This window comes from Polistes canadensis, unplaced genomic scaffold (assembly GCF_001313835.1).
Source record: "Polistes canadensis isolate GaletaPanama2010 unplaced genomic scaffold, ASM131383v1 scaffold_490, whole genome shotgun sequence".
Lineage (NCBI taxonomy): Eukaryota > Metazoa > Arthropoda > Insecta > Hymenoptera > Vespidae > Polistes > Polistes canadensis.
In genome coordinates, this window is record NW_014570037.1 from 29,154 (window position 1) to 56,865 (window position 27,712).

A 27,712-nucleotide genomic window follows, 5' to 3' on the forward strand; every position below is an offset into this window, starting at 1 on the left:
AGAGATATTTTATAAGGAAAAAATTAAAATGCGAGATGCGAATATTATTTATTTTTCATTTGTTAGATTGTTATTTATTAAACGCATTTTTATACGACAATAATTCAAATTTATTTGTCCGTTTTACGCAATAATATATAACACACAATTGTTAGATTAATAATTATTTCTTTGATTTTACGTTTATAGATTGTGCAAATAAGTATGAAAGTCGGATTGTAAACGTACGAATAATGCAAATAATACTGCGAGTCAATAATTTGTAAATTTGCACAATGTTGATCTAGATCATCGTGAATGATTTATATTAAACTTTGAATTAAACGAAGTAAATTTTGGAATCGCGATTATATTATATTATTATCGAGCAAAAAATAATGTTTTATTACTCTGTTGTGTTAGTGATTAAATTCAAAGTTTTTATCTCCGTGTAGGCGACGAAAAAAAACGTAAAAAAATTTGCTCGAGGAACACATTATGCAAGTTTATCAACGTGCAGACTAAAGAACAACGCATTGCGTGACCGTTCGCAAAATGATAAAAATCTTCGCCAAGGGTCTACTGTAAATCAACACGGGTACGTGTTTTCGGCTTTTTTAATATCATAAATTAAAACACACCGTTCTCTAAAAGTAATTTTACTTGTAAGAAAAACTTGGTAAAAATATATCAGTTTAAAGTATTATTCGTAAAAAAGAAAAAAAACAAAACAAATATACGAACGTGTATATCAAATCGAATTCTAACGTTAAATAATTCGCATTAATCCGATTTAACATAATAAAAAGGAGAAATAAAATAAAGAGGAAGAAGAAGATGGAAACAAAAGCAATTTATTCAATGGTAATGGGTTGACAGGAAGAAATGATAAAAATAAATGTAACTTTTTAAAAACGCGACTTAAAATAGAAATAATATATGAAAATTTAAATGAAATTAAGTTAGTATAGTCATTTTTTTTAAATGAAATATAAATATAAATTTAATTAAAAAATCACGCGTATATATATATATATATAAAATATATTTTTGTTCGCAATTCGTTCTCTGTTCTTGATCGTTTACTATTATACATCAAAGAGGAGTACATTGTAAAATGAAACAATGAGGGAAAACTGAAAAAGAAAAAGAAAAAGAAAGTTGAATGGAAAATGTGGATAAAGAAGGATGGACATTTAATTTAGAAACATTTCTATTGTAATCCTTTTCTCTCTCTCTCTCTCTCTCTCTCTCTCTCTCTCTCTCTCTCTCTTTTAAAATAATATCTTTCCTTTTCACCTCTGGCATACAAGTATTACGTATTTAAGTTAAAACAATGTTGGTGTGTTACTTCAACACACACCCACGTGTACGTACATACATACACACGTATTAAGGGTTACCTGTAATACAACAGGGCGGAACCAGAGTGTATAGGTGAAAGCAGGAGCTACCTCTTGGCTGGGAACATCAGGATACTTTGGATCAATACGACCAAGAGAGAAGGAGACAATGATAACACGTTCAAACTGAAGAAAGAAGGAATAGAAGAGGTAGATAGATGTAGGTGGTGTATTGGTAGTAGTGGTAGTACAGGTAGAAAGGGTAAAACAGAGAGAGAAAGAGATAGAGGGGGGGGTGGCGGGGGGGGGAGTGGGTTAGCTCAACACCTACGCGTTTAAACTAAATCCCTGGATGAATTTGATCTGGGCCAAGCAAGGAACACCAGATCTTCTTATGGTAGTAAAGAACAATGCAATTTTTATCTACCCCTATCAACAACTTCTACAACTACGATCTTTATTCCTTTTTTTTTTTTTTTTCCTAACAAAACTTTGCGTTCAAACAATTATTATTATATAATCTCGGTATACGTATTATCTGCGTCAATAATATCTTTAAATGTGTTCCCCTAAAATAACCAATTTTTCTCACCTTGAGATTATTAAGGTGAATCAAAATGTTCGTACTTTTTTATTATATTGAGATTTTACTCTTGCATATAAAGTATAATTTATATATTGGATTTAAAAAAAAAGAAAAAAGAGGTAAAAATTGCGTTATCTTTTGATTGGCCATAATATTATTAATGGTGAACATTTTTTTTTTGTGGAATTTAAAAGTTACCACACCTCGATTATATTTATCTATCGTCTCTACGAAAAGTTTGTTTCGTATAATTATCATTTTTATTATTGATAAAGAATCGCGTTCGTCTCGTTGGGAAAATATTTGTCATCCCTCGTCGTTAACGTTATTATCTGATATATTTTTAATTGCGTAATATATAACTCGATATATAATAATGGGAAATTTTAATTGTAATTAAAAAATAAACAAACGAAAAAATGAACATTGCGTACGAGAAGGGGGTAGTAGTAGTAGTAGCAACAGCAGATATCACGTTAGCGTTGGTTGCGTTAATTTAAAGTGGCGAGAAATGTTTTAATCTTTTCCTTTTTTTTTTTTGTTGTTGTTCTTCCGTATAAAAAGAAGTTGCTTATCGTCGTTATCATCCTATAGGAGGGAGGTAGAGGTAAAAAATGCGAATGGATGAAATGTCACGTAGGTGGTGATGGTGGTGGTGGGCACATAACTAGGGTGGGATAGAAAAAGAAGAAGAAAATGAAGAAGAAGAGAATGAAGGAGAATAAGAAGAGGAAGAAGAAGGGAAAAAATATAGGGGTAGGGATAGACAGATTGGGGGGAAAACGCATGCGCAACATTATATATATAGGGTGCGCCTGTATGACGGTTACGGAAAGGTGAATAGTGGTACAAGTATAGATTACCTAAGGTTCCGAGGATTCAGCTCAGTCCTCCAGCAAACATCAAAGAGGACTTGTTGATCTCACCGAGCTGATCAAAAAGTGACTGATCCTCGCCACAATCAATTCACACATCGAATAATAAATTCTATCGACTCTAATCTCGTCACTTTTCTGCTAGAAGGAAGATTCATTCCCTCAGCAAGCTAGTCTGCTTTAAAAAACAAATAAAAAGTAAGTAAAACGGATCTGTTTTTCTGTTTTTTTTTTTATTATTATTATTTCTTTTCTATCTTGTGTATGCAATTTTGATTTTTATTTGATAAAATTATTAGCATTATCTATGAATCGACGTATAATATTACGTTTACCGTAGTTACTTTTCATTTCTAATTCGTTTAATTAAAAATTGAATATATATGTGTGTTATGTTTGAATAGATAATTGGTTTAAGGAAATTTTTAGGATTTTATTTTTTTTTTTCTTTCTGTTACTATTATTATTATTATTTTTATTTGGAAATTCGAATATTCTTGAAAAATATTTAATTCAATTTATTTATCGTTTATTATCGTGATTTTTCTCTCCAATCGTTGGGATCATGAATTAAATTTATGTTTCATATTAAACGTATTATAATTTTTAATTTGTTGTATAACGATTAAAGGAACGGAAATGAAAGATGTATTTTCGAAAAAAGATTTGTGTGCCCTAATTAATAATAATCGTACTTTTGTGTTATTAAATCGTTATAATATGTTTATAAATATTTCTATTATTATTTCGTAAGTTGATTACTTTATTACGTTTAACGTTTAAATCGTTTTAGTCACGCAAATGCAATGCTAATCTCTACGAAGAAATTATTATTTTAAAAAACAATGTATGTCAAATCCGTGTGATTGTAAAAATATTACATGAAATCATTTTTTTTTTCTTTTTTTTTCGAAGAATCAAAATTAATTCGACGAAAAGATAAAAAAAAAAGAAATAGAAAAAACCATGCAACATCTTTTCTATCCCCAATTTTTACTTTGACTTTCTTTTTCTTTTTTTTTATATCTAAATATTGCAATTAAATAGAAAACTTTGGACAACGTTTTATCTTATAGAGTTACCGCGAGATAACTAATACTACTTCAATAAAAGAAGCATAAAAAATATGAAGATGCAAGCTGGTATCGCGATCACTATGATAGTTATGATGAGCACGATGCACTTCGGGGCAAATGCATGGGGTGGACTTTTCAATCGATTCAGTCCTGAAATGTTATCTAATCTCGGTTATGGTGGACATGGTGGTTACTTGAGCAGATCTAGATTATTACAGGTATGTTTACTACTAATCATTATCGTCTATTTATCTTATCTTTTATCTTATCTACTTTTTTGCCCCAATACGATAAAAAAAAAAAAAAAAAAAGTAAAAGAAATGTCATCGAATTTGGACACAAAATTTGGGCACAAATTTGGGCATATTTGTTGTATTTTCTGTCGCAATACGCAAAATACCTTCGATCGATAATCCCTTTTCCCCCTCCCCCTACACCCCCTACAAACCTTTCCACCCATCTTGTTACTGCATAAACTGGATATAGCGTTGCTACGTTAGAATTACGTCAATGGTGTTCTATCGTTATAAATGATCAACAATTATCTCGAAACATTAATTATTTTATATCCAATCGGATTCGAAATCAAATCTAATTGCATTAGGTTGCACCATAAGTTCCTTCCTTTTTTTTTCTTTTTTTTTTCTTTTTTGATACGACTTTAATAGACGATATTTTTGTTGTTTAAATTTGATTTATACTGTGTTATATAGGAACCGTTCCGTTCTATTATTTTCTTACACATTATGACCTCTTTCCACAATTTTTGAAACTCACTTGAAAAATATTCATCGAGGTGCGTTTTATTTTCACGGAAATAACTTATGGGACAACCTAATAGTTTGTGTGCGTATATCTATTATTTTTTTATTTATTTATTTATTACATTTCTATTCTTTTTTTTTTTAATTTCGCACAGATCGAATTTGGGATAGTTATATTTGTCGTATAAGGTAGACGGATTTACAATTTTTTTTGTATTAGAATTTGTTATTTATTTGTTTTTTCTTTGTATAATCGTTGCTATGAACGATGAATTGTTAAGATCGTGTAACGCGTAAGATTGTCAGGAATGTAAAATGTTGTAAGAAAATCTCGTTAAAATAATAAGAAAGATACTCAATAAAAGATGAGAAAATGCTAAAAATATTGCGAGAGAGGAGGCAACTTAAAAGTTCAAGCTCGTGTCACCGTCATTAACTGTTTGAACTTACTTACTTGCAGCATCGATCGCGACAATGTAGCAGGTTTCCCCTTTGATCTTATCTGTCTTCATTAAAAAAAAAAAAAAGAAAAAGGAAGTATTGTTTTGTTTTTTGATGAGATTCTATGAAAAATTGTTAAGCTTAATTGATCCTACGATATGTGTAAAAAGTTTCGTGTGCACAGTATATTATATATAGTATTTGACTAGTAGTAATACAGATATATATCAACGTTAAGATTTCATTTGAATAATAATTGTTTAAAAACTTATTATGCATCGGTTTGACCATGAAGAAGTGCATCAACGTAAATCGAGAAAACTAAAAAAAAAAAAATTATGTCCCGTTTTAAATTGGACCTCTGATATTTGATTAAGTTGATTAAAATTGTTTTTTTTTCTTTTTTTTTCTTTTTAATTTGACCTAGTCAAGATTACATAAGAAATGAAAAAAAAAAATACGAGCGCGTACTTGATTAAAATGAAAATGTATAATGAAAGAAATAGGACAAATATTGAATTTAACTTTGACGACTTTGTTACGTTTTTTTTTTTTTTCAAGTTTCGTCGATGTTAATTTTATCGAAAAGTTTGAATATTTCATGTTAACACTTTGAAATCGATAAGCAATTTCATTAAAATGTAAATTATGTTGTTTTGTTTTACATTAAAGGGACCCCTTTCGGGAGGTTATGGGAATTCTTATGGGGATTCCCTGGAAGAGGAATCCGACGATCCCTGTTACGAGAAAAAATGCACAGCCAATGAACATTGTTGTCCTGGTTCGATCTGCGTCAACGTTGATGGCAGTAAATATTCCATTAATGTTTACTTTATCTTTAAATACACGTATATACCTACGTAATACGTGTATATATGCATATATATATATATATATATATATACTATAATGACTTTTATAAAACTTTTATCGTGATGAAAAAATATCGATCAGGCTTATATACATTAATGTTATAAAACTTATAAAATAATAATAATAATAATAATAATAATATAACAGAATCAACACACACGATAAAATGTTAATGTTACAAAGGAATATAAAACGTTATCGGAAAGCTGTCATGCTTTTAAAAGATTAAAATTCTATTTAATTTCAAATAATTCTACGTAATGCTACAGTATTGAATATATAAATAAACAATACATTTATATTTTTACTCTACATTAGAATAAATTATTCAATTCTGAGAATAAGAAAATTTAAAAAAATAGTTTGAATTTAACGAGATATAGATTAGTTAACAATAATTTATGAATAGTAGTAATTAATAATAATAATAATAATACGTTTTACATTTGCTATGAATTTTTAATCAACGCGCGAATGAGAATATTTTTTTTTTTTTAAAGATTATTAAAATAAAATGATTATTAGAAATTGTTCGCGGGGGAAAAGTAATTAATTTTCTTTATTTAAAAGTACGTTTTTATATATCGTTAATCAAAATAAATATAAAAATAAAAAATAGTGAAACAATTTTTGCGATTTCTTGCAATTCGTTTTATTGTTAATTGAAATTTTATTCAATGATAAATTACAGTTATCGGAACTTGCCTATTTGCTTACGGACTAAAACAGGGTGAATTGTGCAGAAGAGATAACGATTGTGAAACAGGTTTGATGTGTGCTGACGTAGCAGGGGGTGAAACTCGATCCTGTCAACCACCTGTCACTTCGAACAAACAATACAGTAAATATCACACATATCTCTCTCTCTAATTATTTTAATTTATTTTTTTTAACAATATTCTTTTTTCTTTTTTATTATCGATAAAATACTCCATCGTTTTTATTTTTTCTGTAGACGAGGAGTGTAACATGTCCGGTGAATGTGATATTGGTCGTGGATTGTGTTGTCAATTGCAAAGGCGACATCGACAAACTCCAAGAAAGGTATAATTCACAAAAATTATTATTAAATATTATTGCTTTTAAAAATACTTCGATAATGTTTTTCAACATTTAAATCCAACATTTTTTATTTTGTTTTTTTCTTATATAAACCTGTTAATAAATTATACTAACAGATGCCACATATTTTTAGTATTTTGTAATTAATTTTTGTCTTATATATAACGAAGTATAAAAATAATATAAAATAAATATCTTGTTGATGTGTTCTTAGGTTTGCTCATATTTCAAAGATCCATTGGTATGCATTGGCCAAGTTGCTACGGATCAAATAAAATCAATCGTACAATACACTTCCGGTGAGAAAAGGATCACTGGACAAGGGAATCGTCTTTTTAAACGAGTACCCTTCGCCTAAACTATTTCTTCCTTGTCATTGGTTACCGAGGAGGAGAATAATTGGGTTAAGATAAATTAAAATGAAACGATGGCGAAGGATTAAAAAAAAAAAAAAGAAAAGAAAGAAAAAACAACAACAACAACAACATAAATTAACATGCAATTCTCCTCCATCAATGCACGATATAGATTTTTAAGTGATGTCGATTTAAATTACGACGATCCCGTTCGTATCCCATGAAGACTCCATTACGAGTTTGATATATATCTCCAACAACAAGAAACAAACAACAACAACGATGTAATTTCTTCTAGAAAACAAAAAAAAAAAGAAGAAAAGAAGGAAGAAGAAAATAATTATTTGTAAAAAAAAAGAAACGGGGAAATAATTCACCAGGGGGGAGGGGGGGGATATATTTAAATCACTTAGTAAGGAGATTCTAGGATGACGATACGAGACGCCTTCTATGGTGTTTTCTCCTAATATTACGACTGATAAAATACAAATTACATATCATACTGGACCGTCGTTGTCGTTGTCGTCGTCTTCTTATATAGTTAAAAACAAATATATATATATATATTATTAAAAACAAGTAAGTAAGTTATATATTAAAAATACTTACTAATGGATCTCTTTTTCGTCGCGAGAAAGAAAGAAAGAAAGATAGAAAGATTATTAGTCACACAAAAAGAATATAAAATTATCTCAATTATACAAAAAATAAGAATAAATAATATATATCAAATGTGAATTCGAATGAAATATTATATATTATACAATAGAATAACGTTTTGGTATAAAAATATGAAACGTTTTCAAATGATAGAAAAATAAAATGAACAAATTTTTAATTAACATTAGAAATAAAACATTTCTCGTAAAACGCAAAACAATTCTATGACAAAAATTTCGAATTATATGGCAAACCCGAAAATACAATAAAACGCGTTACATAGATTTTTTGTTTGTTCTGCTATTTCTCTCTCTCTCTCTCTCTCTCTATCTATCTTTCTTTCTATCTGTTAAAAACGTGTAAGAGAATTCTAAGTTCGATCGTTAATCGCGATCGATTTTAATAATATTTCGCCTTTTCAATCATTGATGATTGAAACGTTTATGATAAGGAATGTATATGAAAATGGGGAGACTATTAACACTGATCGATAGTTAGAAAATCTTACGTAAACGCACACTCTAATTACATAACAAATATTATTATTATTATTATTATTATTATTATAATTGTCATTTTCCTTATTATTATCGTTCTGTAATTAAAATCATTAAAAACAAGAATGATGATGATGATGATAATGATGATGATGATGATGATGATGATGGTAAAATATCGAACGTTCTTATTATCAGTAGTGGTGAAGGAACTAAACTAATTCAATATGGAAAGAAAACGTGACAATGAAGCGAATATAGTATTTAGCATTTAAAAATCGATGTGTTTTTTGATCAAAATAATCGTACACGTGTTGTTTAATATTTATAGACGTCTATTAACAAAATTTACAAAAACCTATCATCCAATTAATCGTTCCTGAACATTTGTTAATTAATCGGTGTAATATATGGCATAGCTATATAATATATATTTAAAAAAAAAAAAGAACAAAATGAAATTAAGACCATACGTAAATATATGTGAAAAGTAATGAATGATGACGATGATGATGATGATAATAATAATAATAATAATAATAATAATAATAATAATAATATCGCGTTGTTAATTAAGAGATATAATAAATATATAAATATATATATATGTGACGCGCGCGTCGTGGAACTATGGTAAATTAATTACGCGTTGACAACACATGATTTTAAGATATTTAATTGCTATTACAATATATATATATATATATATATGAAAATTAATAAAAAAAAATTAATAAACGCGTTCGCGACGTTTAAATAAAGACAAGAAGGAAAGAATTTCACAAGAAAAAAAATATAACAAAATATAAAAAAAAAAAAAGATAAAAATAAAAGAAAATTAAATAAATAAAGAAATGTGAGATGAAAGTGATCATAAACGCGCGCTCGCAAAAACCTTTCTCAAATGCTTAGAGTACCTGTCGCCTTGTCGTACACGTCTTTCCAAATAAATAAAATGATTCCTCGTTTCTATGCGCTACTGATGAGAGTCGTCGAGAGTCCGAATACATATATAAAATAACTATTATTTTCAATAACACACATACACTTACATACCTATATACATATATCTATATATTTAAAAGTGTTAACGTTTATTATAAATATAAGTGAAAAAAAGTCAAAACATATCAATCGAAATGCCTAAAAGCATTATAAAAAATGTTTTAAAATATGAATGTTATATCGAAATTATATTTTTATCTTCGATCAATATGTATAATTATTAAGCTATACATATATACACATACATATATATATTTGCATATAGTATTCATATATTTTCTCGAAGCATATATATATATATATATATTATATACATATATAGTATATACACGTGGTATTTTTTTTTACATACGTCGTACGCATGCAAAACTCGATATGCAATCTTTTAAAACAAACTCTTATCTTCTATTCCATAATTATTTTCTTATTTGTTTTTGTTTTATTTTTTTCTTTCAATTTTATCTTACTGATGTTAAAAAAATTAGAATGAAAAAATGGAACCGCATAAAAATACATATCATAGATGTAAGATAATCTACGATCCTATACGGTGGGAGAAGATCTTTTTAATAATATGTTTATAATACGTGAATTATTATTCTCGAAAATAATCGAATATTCATACGTACGATGTATCATAGTGTTTAAGGAATTTGGCCGTCTGGCTTTGAGTCAAAAGTACCTCTACTGAATGAATTAATTCCAGAGTAAATTATATATCATGTGTGTGCGACTATCTAATACACAAATAAATGTATATCATTCAAACAATACAATATTAAAGAGCTCAAATAGTTAAATGTGAAGTAATGATGGATAGCAAATAAATTTGAAAACTCCTATCGTATATTTTTCTTTACCAAAAAATATTATATATATATTTAATGAACAAGACCTAATTTAAAAAATGAAAATTTAAGAGAGAAAATCGCTTTTTCAATTTTTTATAAAAATTCGATTTTCTCATTATCGCAATGCCGGTACAAACAGATTCCTATATTACCAACCATCTATAACAGTAGATTTCTTCTTTATTACTCAATCAAGCGTTACCGATCGTCGATAATAATAAATTCTTTTTTGTTACCGACTTATTGGTAATAATAGATTCCAGTGTTATCGACCTAACAGTAATAGTGCATTCATTCATATTTTCTGGAATGTCAATAGTAGTAGATAAATGGTTTTTGCATTATTTATAATCGAATAAATTATAACTGTTTGTAAAATTGTATCAGTAAGACTTTAAATTATGGAAACACTAACATATGTACAACATAAAACGTATTTTATTTTTTTTTTTCCTTATTATTAGTTATACATTAAAAAAGGTTGTATTTCTATTATTAGGAAAATTGTTATAACAGAGTTAATGAATGTATTAAGTCTTTTTCAATTTATTATCTTAATGAACTTTAGGTTTGGCAGATTTTACTTTTTTTAATTTTTTAAGGCCATTTATATTTGTTTTTAGGAGATTCCAATATGCTTGCTGGAATTTATTAACGTCTTTGGAATGTATCTGAAAACAACAAAAGTTTAGATTACCTTCTTTACAAAAAATTAATTAGCTATATATATCTATGTAATTTTAGAATGATACTTACAACAGTTGAGATTTTTTTGCTGCGAAAAGTGGCTCGCACCAGGCAAAGAAATTCACTTGGCGTTGATAAAGGTGGTCTTCCTTTTCTAGGTACTGGTTTATTATGTCCATTAACTGTGATTTAAAAATTAAAGATTAAACATGGTGTATTCTTTATGCGGTAACAATTATATTAAATGTCATTCAATCTTGATTAATGCAGTGACTTTAAAATATTATCAACACATGCGAAAAATTATTATGGACGATAATCAAACCAATCAATTTGTTTTCTAGAAGATAAATTATATTGTTAAAATAATTCTCAAAGTAAATAATGATAGATAAAATACACAATGTACCTTTAAAAATACTTACACCTTTTAATAGTTAAAGTTACAGAACCAGATAGTCTTGATTTCTCAAATAGCCTTGTGAGCTCCACTAAGAACTGAAAAATGATAATTTAAATATAATGTTTGTAAGAAATGATATACATTTATTTTACAAATTACCATATCATTTTCCAAAAAGACCATTTTGATTTCACAACCATATGCCACTAGAATATGTCAAATCAGTTATTATTAATTGGTTATGTTCTGTGTCATTTGTATGCACTGCATACTTCGGTTCACAGACCTGATGGGAACCTCAAATAAGTATATTATAGAGAAGTATTCTTCAATAAAATCTTCGGCGGGGTTTTTAAATCAAATATCTTTCAAGATTCTTTTTCTATTTTCATTCTTTTTTATTATATTCTTGTTAACCTTAATTTAATCTAATAAACAGTACTTGAAAACATTATAAATAAAATAGTTAAATAATTTTATAAATGAAATAATGTGTACACTAAGGTACTACTTGTAATTAATTTTGTTATAGATAATTATTAATGAAAACATTATATTTACTTGACAGTAATTCACTTTAAAAACTAAAAATATGTTGATTTAACTCGTTAATAATTAATTTCTAAAAATATTCTTGTATTACCTAATATTTTAGGTTCTGTACTCTTAACACTTTTAGGTTATATTACTTTCTATTGTGTATGTAATACATGTATATATATGTATATATATATTTTGTATGTTACAGCCTCTGTAGATCTGCATCATTTTACATTAGTGGGAAGATTATGAGAATTTCCAAATATGGCAACAGGGATATGATTTCGTTTGGCTATCTATTTGCTTAGTTTTATAAAGAAAATTAATATTAATCATATCTCACACAACTAACTTTGTCTGGTTATTCAACTTAAGATATATCGTTTAAAATGTATGTACATATTTATAATTTTTTACTTATCTACATTATCTATATTGTATAAAAATATATAGAATTTATCTTAAGTTAAGTCACTCTTACATTAATTGTAATAAATTAATTATTTAATCTAAATTAATTATCACATTATCTCTTGTATTTTTATTATTGCAACTATTTTAATTTATTAATATCTCCTTTTTAGGATCAAATATGCGATAATATTTTTAACAATAATTTATTTAACATCAGCTGAAGATTATTATGATCTTCTTGGTGTGAGTAAAAGTGCAGATCAAAGAGAAATCCGTAAAGCTTTCAAAACAATTGCTGTTACTCATCATCCTGATAAAAACAAAGTAATTTATCGAATATTTTATTAAAGTATTTTTTTATTATATTATACAAGATGTATAGTAATGTATTATTATTATTATTTTAGGATGACCCAAAAGCGCATGAGAAATTTATTAAATTAACAACAGCTTATGAAGTATTAAAGGATCCAGAATTAAGAAAAAAGTATGATCTCTATGGAGAAGAAGGTTTTGAGAATATCAACAAAAAGCCTAATTATCATTCTTGGAATTATTACAAATATAATTTTGGGATTTACGATGATGATCCACAAGTTGTCACTCTCAACAGAAATGATTATTGTAAGTCGTATAAAATTTATTTGAATTTTATTTATAAATAGTAAACGATTAATTATTTTTTTAATTTTCTACAGTTGAGAATGTATTTAATTCTGAGAAAATGTGGTTGGTGAATTTTTACTCGCCGATGTGTCATTTCTGCCATCATTTAGCACCAATTTGGCGTAAATTAGCAGAAGAGTTTGAAGGAGTTATAAAAGTAGGCGCAGTTAACTGCGAAGATGATTTTCAACTTTGTCAACAAATTGGTATAACAGGGTATCCTGCTTTACTTTATATTGCAAAGGTATTTATTCTTAAATGCTATATTTAAGTTATTAATAATCTAGTTTTTATATTAAAATATCTAATAATTTTAGAATTCAACAAGTGGGAGACAGTATACTGGAGAGAGAACGCATAATGCAATAAAAGATTTTATATTAAATAAGTTGTATATTAATATTCCTGAGATAAGTTTGTCTAATTGGAAACGTCTTATAAAAAATAATGAACTTATTAAAAAACCCATGCTTGTATTTACTTACAAAAATAAGGAAGAATGTTTATCATCCGACGATCTGCTTAAAGTTGCTGCTATTTTTGTAAGTGCATTCAATAGAAAATAATTAATGTGTCATAACATATATTATTATTATAGGATAAAACATTAAATATTCAATTACTTCACTGCAAAGAAAATGAATGTGATGATATTTCCGATAACACTTGTGCGATTTTTTTGCCAACGATAAGTGACAAACAAACTTGGGTACCCATATATTTGAAAAATATAGAAAATGTCAAAGATTTAATAGAACAAGTTTTAGAACAATTACCAGAACCAAAGAATCTTACTGATAATGAATTTGAGGTATTAAAATTTGATTTAATTATGATTTTAAAAATGTACATATTAGATATAATTTTAAGTAATAAATTTGGAATTTTTATTTATAGGAAATAAGAAGAGAGCTTAGAAAAGAAGCAGGGATAGGTTGGCTCGTATGTTTTTATATAGGACATTCAACTGAATTAGATTTAATACTTAAGAAACTTCCTAATGTTATTAATACTATTAATCTAGGTATCCCTTATCGTATATTTCAATTTATATGTGTCTTTAATTTAAAACTTATTTTATATTTATAATTCATAGGTAAAATTAATTGCGGAAGGTACGGATATCTTTGCAATACATTAGACGTGAACAGATATCCAATGTGGGGTGTTCTTAAGCCTGGAGGAGCTTTCGAATTAAGTCATGGAAAAAATACAATTCATGATATTGCTAAGTTTACTACAAGTAGTATTAAAGCTAACAATCTATGGGCTTTATCTGCCGATAAAGTATTATCAATATTACAAAGAAATAGTGGTAAATGATATTTAAAATTAAACAGGAATAATAAAATACATATTCTTATTAATTCTTATGTTTTATTTATTTTATTTCAGGTAAAGAAGTATGGTTTCTAGATTGGTTTGCACCATGGTGTCCTCCGTGTATGCAGTTTTTACCAGAACTTCGTAAAGCATCTATGCAATTTAATAAATCGGTTGTACATTTTGGTACGATTGATTGCACCGTGCATTCTTCGATTTGCCGAAAATACAATATACGTTCTTATCCAACTGCAATGCTCATTAATGGAACAAAAACATATCAATTTACGGCACACAAAACAGCTACTAATGTAATACAATTTATAAATGACATACGAAACCCGTCAGGTAAAAAATATATTATGAGATATAGTACTTTTAATATTATATGTGAAGGAACATATATATTTATAATTTGTATATTTTCTGTATTTAGTTATACAATTATCTGCCAACAATTTTAATCAATATCTTGAAAAAGATAAAGATAAAACCATATGGATTGTTGATTATTTTGTTGGTTGGTGCGCACCTTGTCAACATTTAGCACCGGAATGGACTGCTGTTGCTAAAATTTTGAATATTCTACCATTCGTTAAGGTAGCCAATGTTGATTGCGAAGTAGAAAATAATTTATGCAGATTGCAAGAAGTTGGAAGCTATCCTAATATACGATTGTATCCAAGAGACCGTAAAAATTTGAACAAAGCTATGTAAGTCTAAGCGACGTTGTTCTGATGTATCATATGTTCATCATACACTTTTAAAGTTATATTCAAGGATGATAAATAATAAATATTTTAATTATAGAAAATACGATGGACCACATAAAATGTGGCACATGTTAAAATGGATTTCTACATATTTTCCAACTAAAGTTTATGATTTGGATCCAAGCAGTTTACGAAAGAAAGTATTTTCTGGAAAGAATGTGTGGTTGGTTGATTTTTATGCACCTTGGTGCGATCATTGTCAAAAACTTGACCCACACATTTCAGTCACCGCACAGGTATAATTTAGAATTCATGTATCGTAACATTTTTGCATTATTATTATTTTATAGATTATATAATATGTGTGGGAAGCATCATTTTCAAAATGTATTTGTTTTCTTTCCAGTTATTTAGCAATAAGGTAAATTTCGGAAAATTTAATTGCGAGCAGTATCATACACAGTGTTCGCAAGCAGGAGTTAAAGCATATCCGACATTAATTATTTACGATAGAAAACACGATATAAAAGATGTCGATAAAGGTTTTCAAATTATGGCAACGTCATCTGAAATGATTAAAGAAAAATTATCGAATTATTTAAATACTAATAAGAAGAATAAACGCGACGAATTATAACGATAAGTAATGTGCATAATATGAGCGGTGCATAATCGATAAAAGAAAAACACACAAAATTACATTACATCACGATAAATGAAAAAAATATTTCATAATTCTTTTTACGAATGATGTAACATTTGAAATCTCAAAATCTTATCTAATTTAGATTTAACATTTAAAAAAATACATTTTTATAAGAAAAATTTATATTTTTTTAAATAGTAACAATATTTCCGGTCACATTGTAGACCAACGTAAGTAATATATTTAATACGTGCATTTAATAATTGTATGCATGTATTATACGTGTCTATGATTAAATGAGCACTATTTACAGTGCGATTCAACTTCCCTTTTATGAAATACTCAATATTCAGTATATTCAATGATGCATTTATATTTAAATATTCTATATATATCTTTACTGTGATATATGAATAAACTGTTTTTACATCTTAGCATCATTAGCTCTATTTACATAAATGTTTCATTGATTTTATTAAATAGGATATTTGAAAGTTTTTTATTTTTGCAAATAGAATACGTTGACATCGTTTGATCGATAAAACCTCGGACATCCTGTATAGAACAATAGACAAAAAATAAATTTTATCAAAATGTAGAATAAATTCTTTTTTTTTTTAGACAATTATAATAATAAATAATTAATTATATAAATTCATTAGATAAAGGGAAAAAAGAGGAGAGAAGAAAAATAATAAAATATCTTCCAATGAAAAAAAACGATAGTTTTGTTTAACATATATGTAGGAATACATATATGTAGGATACATATACATATATTTCTTTAATATATATTAATTATATTTGGATAATTCACATTATTTTATATATGAGAAGTTTATTTATATTTTGTACAGTGCCGTTGATTGCACATTTTAAATACATATACAAGATTAATATTAGGGTAGACACACTACATTTATAAAAGTAAATACTCGAATGAAAAATAAGACACTCTCGGTGGTTTAGCATAAAAAATGTTTCTTTTTTATATCCACATATTTTCTTAAATCGTTGTTTTCATTTTCTAAATTTATGTTTTAGCAAAGAATCAGCTAATAGAAATTTATTTAAATTCAATCACGCCAAACATAAGATTTATTCTAAACAAAAATAAATTGGACACATTTTTATCTGTGGAATGTATTATAAAAATATTCTATTTTTGATCATTCACAATTTTTCTAATTCTCATCAGAGAAATGTTATATTTTTTAGTCCGAATTACGTTTATGTGCCCCTCATAATAAATCCATTCAATTACTGTGTTTTATATTTATATATCACATTAAATTAATTAACGCATAGGCAGTGTAAACATAAGGACATCAACGTATGGTACGCGCGCGTGTGTGTATATGTATATATATATATATATATATATATACAAGCTTTGATGAATATAAAAATATAAATAGCAGAAAAATAATATTTTTATCTCTCATTTTTTTAAATATATTCGTTTCGAATAACTCAATTAAATTAAAAAATAATATAGATAAATATTTCATGAATAAGTCGTATTTTTTTTTTTTACTGATTTTTACAGTCTTAATATCGCATCATCTTTGGTTGGTGTGATAAAACACAAATTTATGTTTATATATATATATATATATAAAAATAAACGAACGTGTTTATAGATAAATTGCATTAAAGGTAATTTGGTAATACAATTTTATATAAACTTTTAATTTATTATTAATTTATTATTAATTTATTTTTGTTTCAAAAAATTCGTGATTCAATTAGATATAAATAAAGTAAAATAATTGTTTTTGGTAAACTTATATTAAAACTTTCTGGAAACATCAAATTTTAATTTTTTAGCAATTAATAAATGTGCAGTGCAAAATATGAGTTATACATACGGATAAATGCATAAATACATAAATAATAAGTGAATGGCAATAGCAAGTTATATAGTTTTATAGAGAAAATTCTATCGAAAAATTGCTATTATCTGCTACAAGCAGTGATTATATTAACGATTTATGTAGTATTGATATACCAAATCGTATACATCTATAAATAGTAACTTAAAAAAAGAGAGAGAGAAAGAGAGAGGAAATATTTGTGTTTTTATAGATTTTCCTAAATATCACGATTTCTTCAAATTTTCTTATGGTTATCTCAATACGTTGTTTGGTCAGTTTGCTTTTTATTTTTAGATTTTATACTGTATATCATATTTCCTTTCTTTCGATTACTATCTTTTCTACTTGCACGCAAAATGTTTTTAAAATATTTAACTTAAAGTTAATTATACGTATAATACAAATAAATTTTGAATAGACACTTAAAAATTCCATTCATATTTTGTTTTATATAAATTTAACATTAAAAATAAATATGCAAGTTTTTATTGCTTCCTTAAGATTTTAAACACATTCAGCGTTCTTATTACAGTACTACAAAAATGTTCCAAATATTTGTAACAATAGTGTAGAAATTTTATTTTGTATTGTTTCTTTTTTTTTTTTTTTTTATAAGCACATGTGCGTGTTATGTATAATAAATATAATTTCACATATAATATAACAATGCATAAAAATATATATAAATAAAGTAGCATATTTCACATTAACGTGACAATGCGCTACTAATATTTCTAAATCATTTGTAATTCATCATAGTACTTTAAATTATTATGCATTTCGAAGATATGACTATATGATTATAAGAAATTATTCAACAGAGCATTTAGAAATGTAGAAATTTTAGAAACTCAAAATTTTGAAATTTTACAATATCATTTGTAAAAATTAGATGTAATTGTATGTGTTTCTGTCATTTTTTATGTATATATATATATATATATTTGTATGTATATACATAAAATGTATGTACATGTATTGTATATACATTTTACTTTCATTATAATTATTTGATGACAATTTTCGTTTATATTATGCTCTCATATTTAATTAGAAATAATTTATTATTATTTCCTATTTTATTATCTTCGATACATACTGACAAATCTCAGTTATCGTCTTGTGTATTGCCATTTGCAGTTAAGCTCTGTATCACATCTTTTTACAAGTATGTAAATATTCTTTATAATCATCGAGAAGCAAGCACAATAATCTGTAATTTATTTATCCGTATAAATATTATAATTTAACAATTTCAACGATAATAATTTATATAGAAATATTTAAACTGCAATAAGAAAAAAAGAAAGTACATACCAGTAAAGTGCCGTTTATAATTTGATCATAATTTAAATATCTCGTTTAGAAGGTGGTATTAAATGATCAGGAAGTTCCGCTGGAAGGTCGTAACCTTCTAATTTAACGTTAATTAAATGCATTGCCAAAGCAAATTCATCCGAGTCCAAAAGTCCATCTTTATCAATGTCGGATAATTTCCAAATTTTTCCTAACATACTATTCGGTAATTTGGACTTAATCATTTCAGATTTAGCAGCTATAAATAAAGTTTAATATGAGAATAGATATATAGTTATCGTATTGCAATATTATAATAATTGTAATCGAATATAAGTTCATCGCATATTACGATATGTCAACAAAATGACATCAGAAAAAGATAAAAAAAAAAAAGTTACCTGCTCCTGTTATCTTTCCGTCAGTTGGACCAAGGGTTTCAAAAATACTATCATATTTATATCTATCTTTATTAACAATCCATTCGGGTTCACCTGCACCTGCATCTATACCTTCACCTCTTTTGTATCCAAATGGACTAATCTGATCTTCCACACCTTCAAATGCACCACCTGTGCAGATAAAATATTTACGTTCTGTATAATAAACGAGTTCATTTAATTTAAATTTTTGAAATCATAAATATTTTTATCTTGGATTTGAGAGAAAAATAATAATTTTAATGTAGATAATTAGATTCATAATTTACTTATAAAATTGTATCACAAATATTTAGTTCTTTTTATATCTTTATAGACGATTCATGGAAACGAAAGCAATATAGATAAGATATGAAATTAAGTAATCTTCTATTTCTAGTATTGATATGATATATTATATGAGCTTATTTTTTTAAATTTTAATTTAATAATTAAAAACAAAAAATAATTTCTATTTAAAATTCCTTCTTCTATAAATTTTAATTTAATGTTATAATCAATGAAATATTTCTTTAATGAATACCTTTAATTAATGGCTCTGATGTAGTGGCTACTTCTTCGTGAGGAATCATAGCCATTAATTTAGCAATATCTTCCGCAAGCATTTTATCTACTACTTCCAATAATTTTGTTTTTATTGGATTAAATTTACTAAAGTCATGATGCATTAAAGATTCCTGCATTTTCTTAAGGTTTGGAAAATCTCCAGGAGAAATTTGTTGTTCTCGTTGAATTTGATCATAAATTTGACCTAAATTTTTTATAAGTTCTTTCTTTTTCGAATCTTTACCAAACATACTTGGCATATCTTTTCTCAATGCACTGATTATGTATGCATGTACCTGTAATTCAAGAAACACATTGAGTCTAGTACAACAATACTTAAGAAAACATAGTCTTATTAAATGATTTTAATTATTTTTTACCTTTGCTAATCGTGCTCGTTTGATTAAATCGTTAAGTTTTCTTAATGCAGCATTTCTTGGTAACGATTGCATATCTCTAAATAAATCTTGTTCTTCGTCTTCGAATAATCTGAAAAAAATCACACACTTAAAATAAATAAACCTAATAAGATAAAGAAGATCAATAAGATAAAAAGAAAAATCATACCGTCTATTAACATCATATCTTAATGGTTGATCCCAAAATGAACCAATATAAACCCTAGCAACTTCAGGAGTTTGTAAAACTTTTCCTAAAGACCACATAAGTGCACCATATACTCTCATAAGTTGTTGATGATCTATCATATCTGCTTTATTAAGAACAATTCTAATTTTATCGTCGTGGCCTCTAAGGGCTTCTATAGATCTTCTAAATTCATCTGAAATATCGAGTTTATGCGCATCAAATAATAATATAATTCTGTCTACTCTCTCTGCAAACCATTCTAAGACACCGGTGAAATCGTAACCTCGATCTACCTATAAATATAAATAAAAGAGAAAAATAAAAACACAATATACTCTGATTAAAATTAATCAAATATATCTAATGTAAAAAGATACATACTCGTTGTTTCTCTCCGGAAAGAATTCCAGGCGTATCAACAATAGATATTCCTTTGAGAACTGGAGATGAAACAGTAGAACATTGAAATCTATTGAGGAATGCATTACCGAATTTTGAAAGTGGTCTAAATTGTTTATTCGGATCAACAACTAAAGCATTTCCAGGAATAACACCTTCCTTTTCATCATACATAACAGCAATGAAACGATCCGTTGTTGGTTCTGGACCAATTCTTATTCCAGGAAATTCACGTTCCAACAAATATTTAATAAAAGTTGTTTTCCCAGTAGAATATTGTCCTACCAAAAGGATCATAGGTTTTGCATCAAAATCTGGATCATCCAATTGAGGCGAATGAAAGTCATGGAATTGATAATGTTGTTCCAAGGGTAACAATTTAGCTCTATATATTTTTTTAAGACCTTCGGTAACATTCTCAAAGAGATCTTGTTTGCCATTTTCATCTCGACTGAGCCAACTGAACATATTGACGATTGACAATATATATTAATCTAAAAATGAAATAATATTATATCATTTAATGATAATAAATCAGAAATGTGCAAGATTGTGTTATTTAAATATTTTTTTTTATGCAGTTTGTGAGAACAAAAGAAAAAAATTAATAATAAATAAAATAGTAGAAACTATACATATGAGAATAACCATGGACGTACGTGAAAGTAAATATAATAAGAAATTTCCATGAGAAATAATTATGGTTAATGATGAATATATATATAAAGAGAGAAAGAGAGAAAGCAATGGGAACTAACCTGTCCTTTTCTCTTAGTTGTATGTACATGAACAAACGACTTTAAAATGAATCGATGCAAACAAATGGGTGGTCCTTCTTAAATAATCCAAAAAATTCAACGAAATAATAATTACAATATTTTATACTTAGTGTATTTTATTATCCGAATACACGTACACTTGGCTCCGAAAGAATTTCTTTTTAAATATTCGAGAATGTTGCAAAACTGAATAAAAAGTCTTTGATAGATGAACTAGAGGAAACTATATTGATAATTTCTAAGGCTTATACTATTTTAAAGAGACGTTTAACGTTTAGTAGAACGACGATTACGATTCAGAAACGATGAATAGGCGGGCTTTCTGATAATGACGCGATATACCGAGCTGTTTCCCCGTATTAAAACGTACAAACACAATGGTGAAGTGACGACGTGTCGTTCTCGTATGCACCAGCGCAAAGCACTACCAAGTGACAAGATCCAAATATATATGTATATATATCTATATATAGTACATGTATGGGTATGGGTATATATATATATACATATCTATCTATACAAGGTGTCTTAAAAGTTGCTTCATCGAATTGAATAATTTTTAGTAGGTCTTCAGTTTTTTTGTTTTCCTTTTTAATAATTTTTATACGCATTAATATGTTTGTTAACAACATTGTAAAATGCAGATTTTTGATCTTAATATATTTTATACACAAATATATCATAATTTTAGAAAATAAATTTATATTGTTTTATTATATCGGTAAAAAGAGAGTGACTTTTTAGACACCCTGTATATGTGTAAACATCTGACAAGTTACCACGATGAGATTGTATAGCATATGTAAATGAATAAGAAACGAATGATCTCTAGTATTGTATGATATTACTTGATTATTACATTTTTTTTTAAATATTTTCGTATATATTATTTTATTCTCGATTAACTAATGATAATAATTAGAACTAGTTAACAATGTTGATAGCTGAAGAAAATTGTGTTTCTTTTATGAAAAGTTTTTATAAACGATATCAATGCTGTTCTAGATTGAGTTTCTATTAGAAACATTAAACTCCTCCTTCAAATTAAATTATCCACATGCAGTTTATTACTATATTGTTTATTACGAATATTTATTGCTTGTAATTTTTATTTTATTATTTTATAATTGTTTATTCTTTTACTTTTATTTAATTTGCCTAATTTCCGCGTTATTCGAAATTCTTTTTTCAATGGCGTGTAATAAACTTTGTTTTGTTTTTATTAATTATTATTTTACTATGTTTAAAATTATTTATAAATTTTAGATATATTTATTTAAAATAGATACGTCTTTTTGACTTATTTTAAATAATTCGCGCGTCATAAAGATATGGCGCGAAAATAACGCCATTTTCAAAGATAATTTTATAACTTCGATTCTTAATAATATAATTAATAAATTAAAAAAGTTTTTTCTATCGATGTTAATGATTTTTTATGTTCTATATCTTAAAAAGATTATTTTTTGTAACGAGATCAAAGTTAAATACATTAAAACGTCTAGTAGAAATGTTTTCATTTACAAAAGATCTATGTAATGTCAAAGGTCAGTTGATTAATCACAGAAATCTTTCTTTAAAAATACTTAATCTCAACAACTTTATCATTAGTGTCTTAAAGAAACATTTTATCTAAAGTCATCGATCAAATTTTCAATATAATTGTTCTATTTTATGTAGGTAAAAAAAAGATAATTGTTTAATAGTACAATTAGAAAAAATTCAAAATGTCAGCTAATATAAAAATAATAAAATATTCAAATAAATCTAATGAATAAATAAAAATTCAATAATAAAATAAAATTATATATATATAAAGATACCAAATGACATTATTTTTTATTGAACTGTTCGAAGTATTTAAATATTAATTATTATTATTATTATTATTAACAATATAATATATTTAAAAATATCATTAAAGTATTGATTCATTATTTCATTGATTTATTATTCAAGCAAGAACGTTTGTCCACTGATTTTCAAGTGCTTTTATTAATATCATTTAAAGTTCATTATTAGGCCATTGAAAAAAAGATAATTGGTGAATAGTTCTCATCTCTAAAAGGATCCACCGATTAGGCCCTTTTAAGAAAGTTATCTATCTATCTCATGTGAGTCAAATCGAGAGAAAGAAAGAAAGAAAGAAAGAAAGAAAGAAAGAAAGAAAGAAAGAAAGAAAGAAAGAAAGAGAGAGACTGATACTTATGATAAAAGAAATCTAATCTAAACTTTTGTTAAATATCCAAACACTGTTTCACTAATGTAAATTAATTTGGACTCTTAACATAGTTTCCACAAATAAAAAACAACGATTACTTCATTCCAATGAAATAAATGATCGCGACAGATGTTTCTAAACAATAGACGAATTTTAATTTCTTAGACTAGAAGACAGTAAGTTTGACGAATGGGAGCTCTTGCACTTGCACTATAATCCTTGGTGTTATTACGCAATGATATATGCGAACGATTCAGTGTCATTCGTCGTTGCGTAAGTTAAAGCGGACACATCCTGGTTAAACGATCTTGTGTCAATTTACCGGTTTTAACGAGATTATCTATTAAAGTTGGAGTTATTTTAAGCTTTAGTCAGATTTAAATAATTTATCAATGTTCGTTTTTTGTTTTTGGTTTTTTATTTCGTTACATTTCTTTTTTTTTATTTTTTTTTAATGTTTTTTTTTTTTGACAATAAACGTATTTCAAACAAGATATCAATTTAAAAAAGAGACAATACTTTATACAACATATTGTATAAATTCATTATATGATTATAATTTTCATATCAAAATAATCGTTTAAATAAATTTATTCGCAATAGATACTGGTCTTATTATAATGCAATTTAATGCACGCAATTTTAATACTAATCAAGTTCATTTTCCAATAGATTAATTTTAAATCTATCTTATTTTTGTATATATTCTAAATATTACAAATATTGATAATTATTAATTAGCTAGCTATCATTTGATAATTAGCTAATAATGAATTAGCATAAATCTTGTTTCTAATTTTTCGTGAGTATTTACATTAAACATTCTTCCTCCCAATTTTCAGGAAGTACTTCTTTCCAAATGTGCAATAAATTCGACAACAAACAGGGTTTCTTGCAATTAGGTATTTCCATAGGATGCGGCTTAATCGTTTCTGAATTATTCAAATAAGACACCTATGAAAATAAATATAGGAACATTTTTTATTATTTTATTTCCAAGTATTTTAAAAGAAAAATGATATAAAACATATGAAATAAAGATAAAGAATATAAGAAAAGAAAGATAAGAAAGGAAACAAAGAAGATAAAGAAAATGAAATAGTGATCGATAGAAAAATCACCTTGACTTCTCGATCTTCGTTATAATACGAATGCAATTCGAAAATTAGGGTGGCACCGTATTCTGGAAGGAACCATTCGTTTGTGAAACCCATTGTTCTTAAAACATTAACCATTGTTATGTCGTGAACGGAATAGAAGTACGCCCTTCTTGAATTTTCTCTTATTATTTTTTCTTGCATCTTATTAACAACTTCTTTCAATAATGGTCCTAGAAACAAAAAAGAAAAATATTCTAAATGATTAATAAAATAATGCTGTAGGATAAATGAATAAAATTAAAATTAAATCAATTCTTATTCGTAGTAAGTGAAGCTAATTATTATTATTATTANAATTATTATTATTATTATTATTATTATTATTATTATTATTATTATTATTATTATTATTATTATTATTATTATTATTATTATTATTATTATTATTGTTATTAAAAAATAGTTAATGCTATTGATATTTCATTAATAAATAATATTACCTCCGTATAAACGTTTCAACAAAGTGTTACTCGTGAGCAATGCAATGGAACGTGCAGCAAGGTTTCTCATTTTTTCATTAAAATATTTTTTCGTCCATTGTGGAAGTTCTAATCCATGTTCAGCTTCGATTTCGAGTACGTTGTACAAAAATTCAACATCCAGAATAGTCCTTACCGGTTGTTGAGTATAATTGCTTAATTCGTCATAATAATCAGCCAACATTTCATCGGATCTTTTCGATTCGTTATATCTTGCTTGGTTCAATGCGTTTTCTAAATTTGGGCAATAGGCTTTAACCGTTATCAACTGTAATAATAATAATAATAATAATAATAATAATAATAATAATAATAATAAAAAATTAAATTAATTATAATTTAAAATAATTATTGTAGTGTGTAAAGTACAAACACGCACATATGAAGAACATGTGCTATTATTTAATATGTTCACGAATTGAAGTTTCATTGGAAATGAAAAACAGATGATCGATTATGTAAACCCGAATTAACCGGTATTTCTAGATAAACCAATTAATTAGTAATGCATGAGATATAATTAATTCTTTCCCCCCTTATGACTCCCTTGATCGATCACAAGATTCATTTACATACTTATTTGATAAGAATTATAAGACATACATCATCCAATTCTCTTGGTATTGTATGAACTGGTATAGGACGCCATGGCATATTTGGTACAAATATTTCTTCGACCGTTGGTGGATATAATCCAGCTAGCAATGTTTGTGCCGACATGATGCAACGATCGGAATCACTGCTACGAACATATACAATCGAGCTGTTGTATTTAAAACCAACTATGGGACCATAAGTTTTGCGTATCCATTTTCCAACGTTGTAAAGCTGACGCATTCCTTTCTATAATCAAATTATCACAATTGAAATGGTAATCTTTTGAAAAATGTATTTATCAATAAATCGTAGATTTTTATTGCTCGATGATTAGATAATTAAAAAAAAAAAAAATTATAACAGCAGATGTTTCTTACGTAACTTCAATCGTATATTCGTTCGTTTTATATTTGATATCGAAAAATAACGCGAATCGGAATATTTGAATATTGTATGTCCAGCTTTATTTTTTTTTTTTCTATTTTTTTGTTCTTGTCTAGAATTGATTTTTATACTATATCGAAATAATTAATATTTAATAAGTAATTATATTTTTGATATTACCGTCGTAAGAGCACCCCAACCACCGGGCCATGAATAATTTATATATGGATCTGCAAGGTATGTGTGTAATGGTGTTCTATCACCGTGTCGGAAAAGCTATAATTAAATAGATTTTTTAATTAGTATCAAAATCTTAGATAAATTATATTTAACATTGGAGAACTACAATTAATTTTCTATTTTTTCTTTTTTTTTTTTTTTTAATATTTTGTTTTATTATTTATTAATTAATTTTATAAATTAATACCAGAGAATTATATTAAAATTAATCAATTAGTTTTTTTTTTCTTTTTTTTTTTTCACTAGCATAATATTTTGTATAATATTCCCCTGCGGGTCTGGGGATAAGAATAAGACCGCAGTAATCCCTGCTTGTCGTAAGAGGCGACTAATAGGGAAACCATTAGGGGTGCCAGTCATTTGATTTGGTAAAAAAAAAAAACAGTAAAAAATAATTATTAATAATTTTAGTTGACTAAGAGTCATGCTCGGATTCATGTGTACTTTAACAAAAAAAAAAAATATACTTACGAATGACACCTGTTCGATAGTATCGTTCTCGTCAACGGATGATGCCAATGCAGTATATGCGAAAAGTATCGTACCAATAATTAAACTTAATAATACGAGTGTAACACAAATTCCACGTTGTTGAACATGGCACGATCTTCTATGAAATATTCCCCTTGAATTCATGTTTCTACAAATGAGAAAAAAAAAAAATACGATCGTAATATCGGACTTCTCTAGTACTTCTGATGGCGAATACAAATTTTAATATACTGAATCGATGATTGAGGAAGACGTTTAAATACTCGACGAAAAAACCTTGACCCTAGCGTTATAAAGTGACCCACGAAAAAAATATAAATGACAAAGAAACGATGAAATTTCAACATGATTAATTATTGTTTTGAAAATCATGGATTTGAAAAATAAAATTTTGTAATAAAAAAATATAATTATCTATTTGTATATAAAAAGATTATTTGTATTTTTTTTGGTA

At 26.5% G+C, this 27,712-nt stretch overlaps 4 protein-coding genes across 5 annotated transcripts; 2 read left to right on the forward strand and 2 right to left on the reverse strand.

Moving 5' to 3' along the window:
• Nucleotides 1–2,710: 2,710 nt before the first annotated feature.
• Nucleotides 2,711–7,458, forward strand: LOC106792596 (prohormone-3). The gene is made up of 6 exons (XM_014759067.1): nucleotides 2,711–2,981; nucleotides 3,860–4,077; nucleotides 5,737–5,872; nucleotides 6,629–6,778; nucleotides 6,893–6,981; nucleotides 7,214–7,458. The coding sequence occupies exons 2-6, from the start codon at nucleotides 3,910–3,912 to the stop codon at nucleotides 7,355–7,357; spliced, it is 687 nt and encodes a 228-aa protein (XP_014614553.1). The 5' UTR covers nucleotides 2,711–2,981; nucleotides 3,860–3,909; the 3' UTR covers nucleotides 7,358–7,458.
• Nucleotides 7,459–10,788: 3,330 nt separating this feature from the next.
• LOC106792595 (signal recognition particle 14 kDa protein) lies at nucleotides 10,789–11,836 on the reverse strand. Its single transcript, XM_014759066.1, has 4 exons — nucleotides 11,618–11,836; nucleotides 11,481–11,553; nucleotides 11,125–11,237; nucleotides 10,789–11,039 (listed from the first exon to the last, which is right to left on the reverse strand). The coding sequence occupies exons 1-4, from the start codon at nucleotides 11,639–11,641 to the stop codon at nucleotides 10,923–10,925; spliced, it is 327 nt and encodes a 108-aa protein (XP_014614552.1). The 5' UTR covers nucleotides 11,642–11,836; the 3' UTR covers nucleotides 10,789–10,922.
• On the forward strand, nucleotides 11,542–16,373 carry LOC106792594 (dnaJ homolog subfamily C member 10-like). Of its 2 annotated transcripts, none has more exons than XM_014759065.1 (13): nucleotides 11,542–11,583; nucleotides 12,207–12,389; nucleotides 12,583–12,736; nucleotides 12,820–13,036; nucleotides 13,111–13,322; nucleotides 13,396–13,620; nucleotides 13,677–13,889; nucleotides 13,976–14,102; nucleotides 14,175–14,393; nucleotides 14,474–14,749; nucleotides 14,838–15,114; nucleotides 15,212–15,410; nucleotides 15,521–16,373. In XM_014759065.1, coding segments are annotated over exons 2-13 (2,352 nt in total). In that variant the 5' UTR covers nucleotides 11,542–11,583; nucleotides 12,207–12,387; the 3' UTR covers nucleotides 15,752–16,373. The 2 variants fall into 2 exon arrangements, with proteins under 2 accessions (XP_014614551.1, XP_014614550.1); XM_014759064.1 differs by lacking the exon at nucleotides 11,542–11,583 and adding an exon at nucleotides 11,930–11,962.
• Nucleotides 16,374–18,397: 2,024 nt separating this feature from the next.
• LOC106792593 (EH domain-containing protein 3) lies at nucleotides 18,398–27,406 on the reverse strand (the record flags this gene model as incomplete). The annotated part of the gene is given in 13 exon segments (XM_014759063.1): nucleotides 18,398–18,850; nucleotides 18,955–19,192; nucleotides 19,335–19,505; nucleotides 19,897–20,215; nucleotides 20,300–20,408; nucleotides 20,487–20,800; nucleotides 20,889–21,393; nucleotides 24,721–24,860; nucleotides 25,028–25,236; nucleotides 25,507–25,813; nucleotides 26,149–26,388; nucleotides 26,707–26,802; nucleotides 27,238–27,406. Coding segments are annotated over 12 exon segments (2,785 nt in total), but the record flags the coding sequence as incomplete, so codon positions are not given.
• Nucleotides 27,407–27,712: the final 306 nt, after the last annotated feature.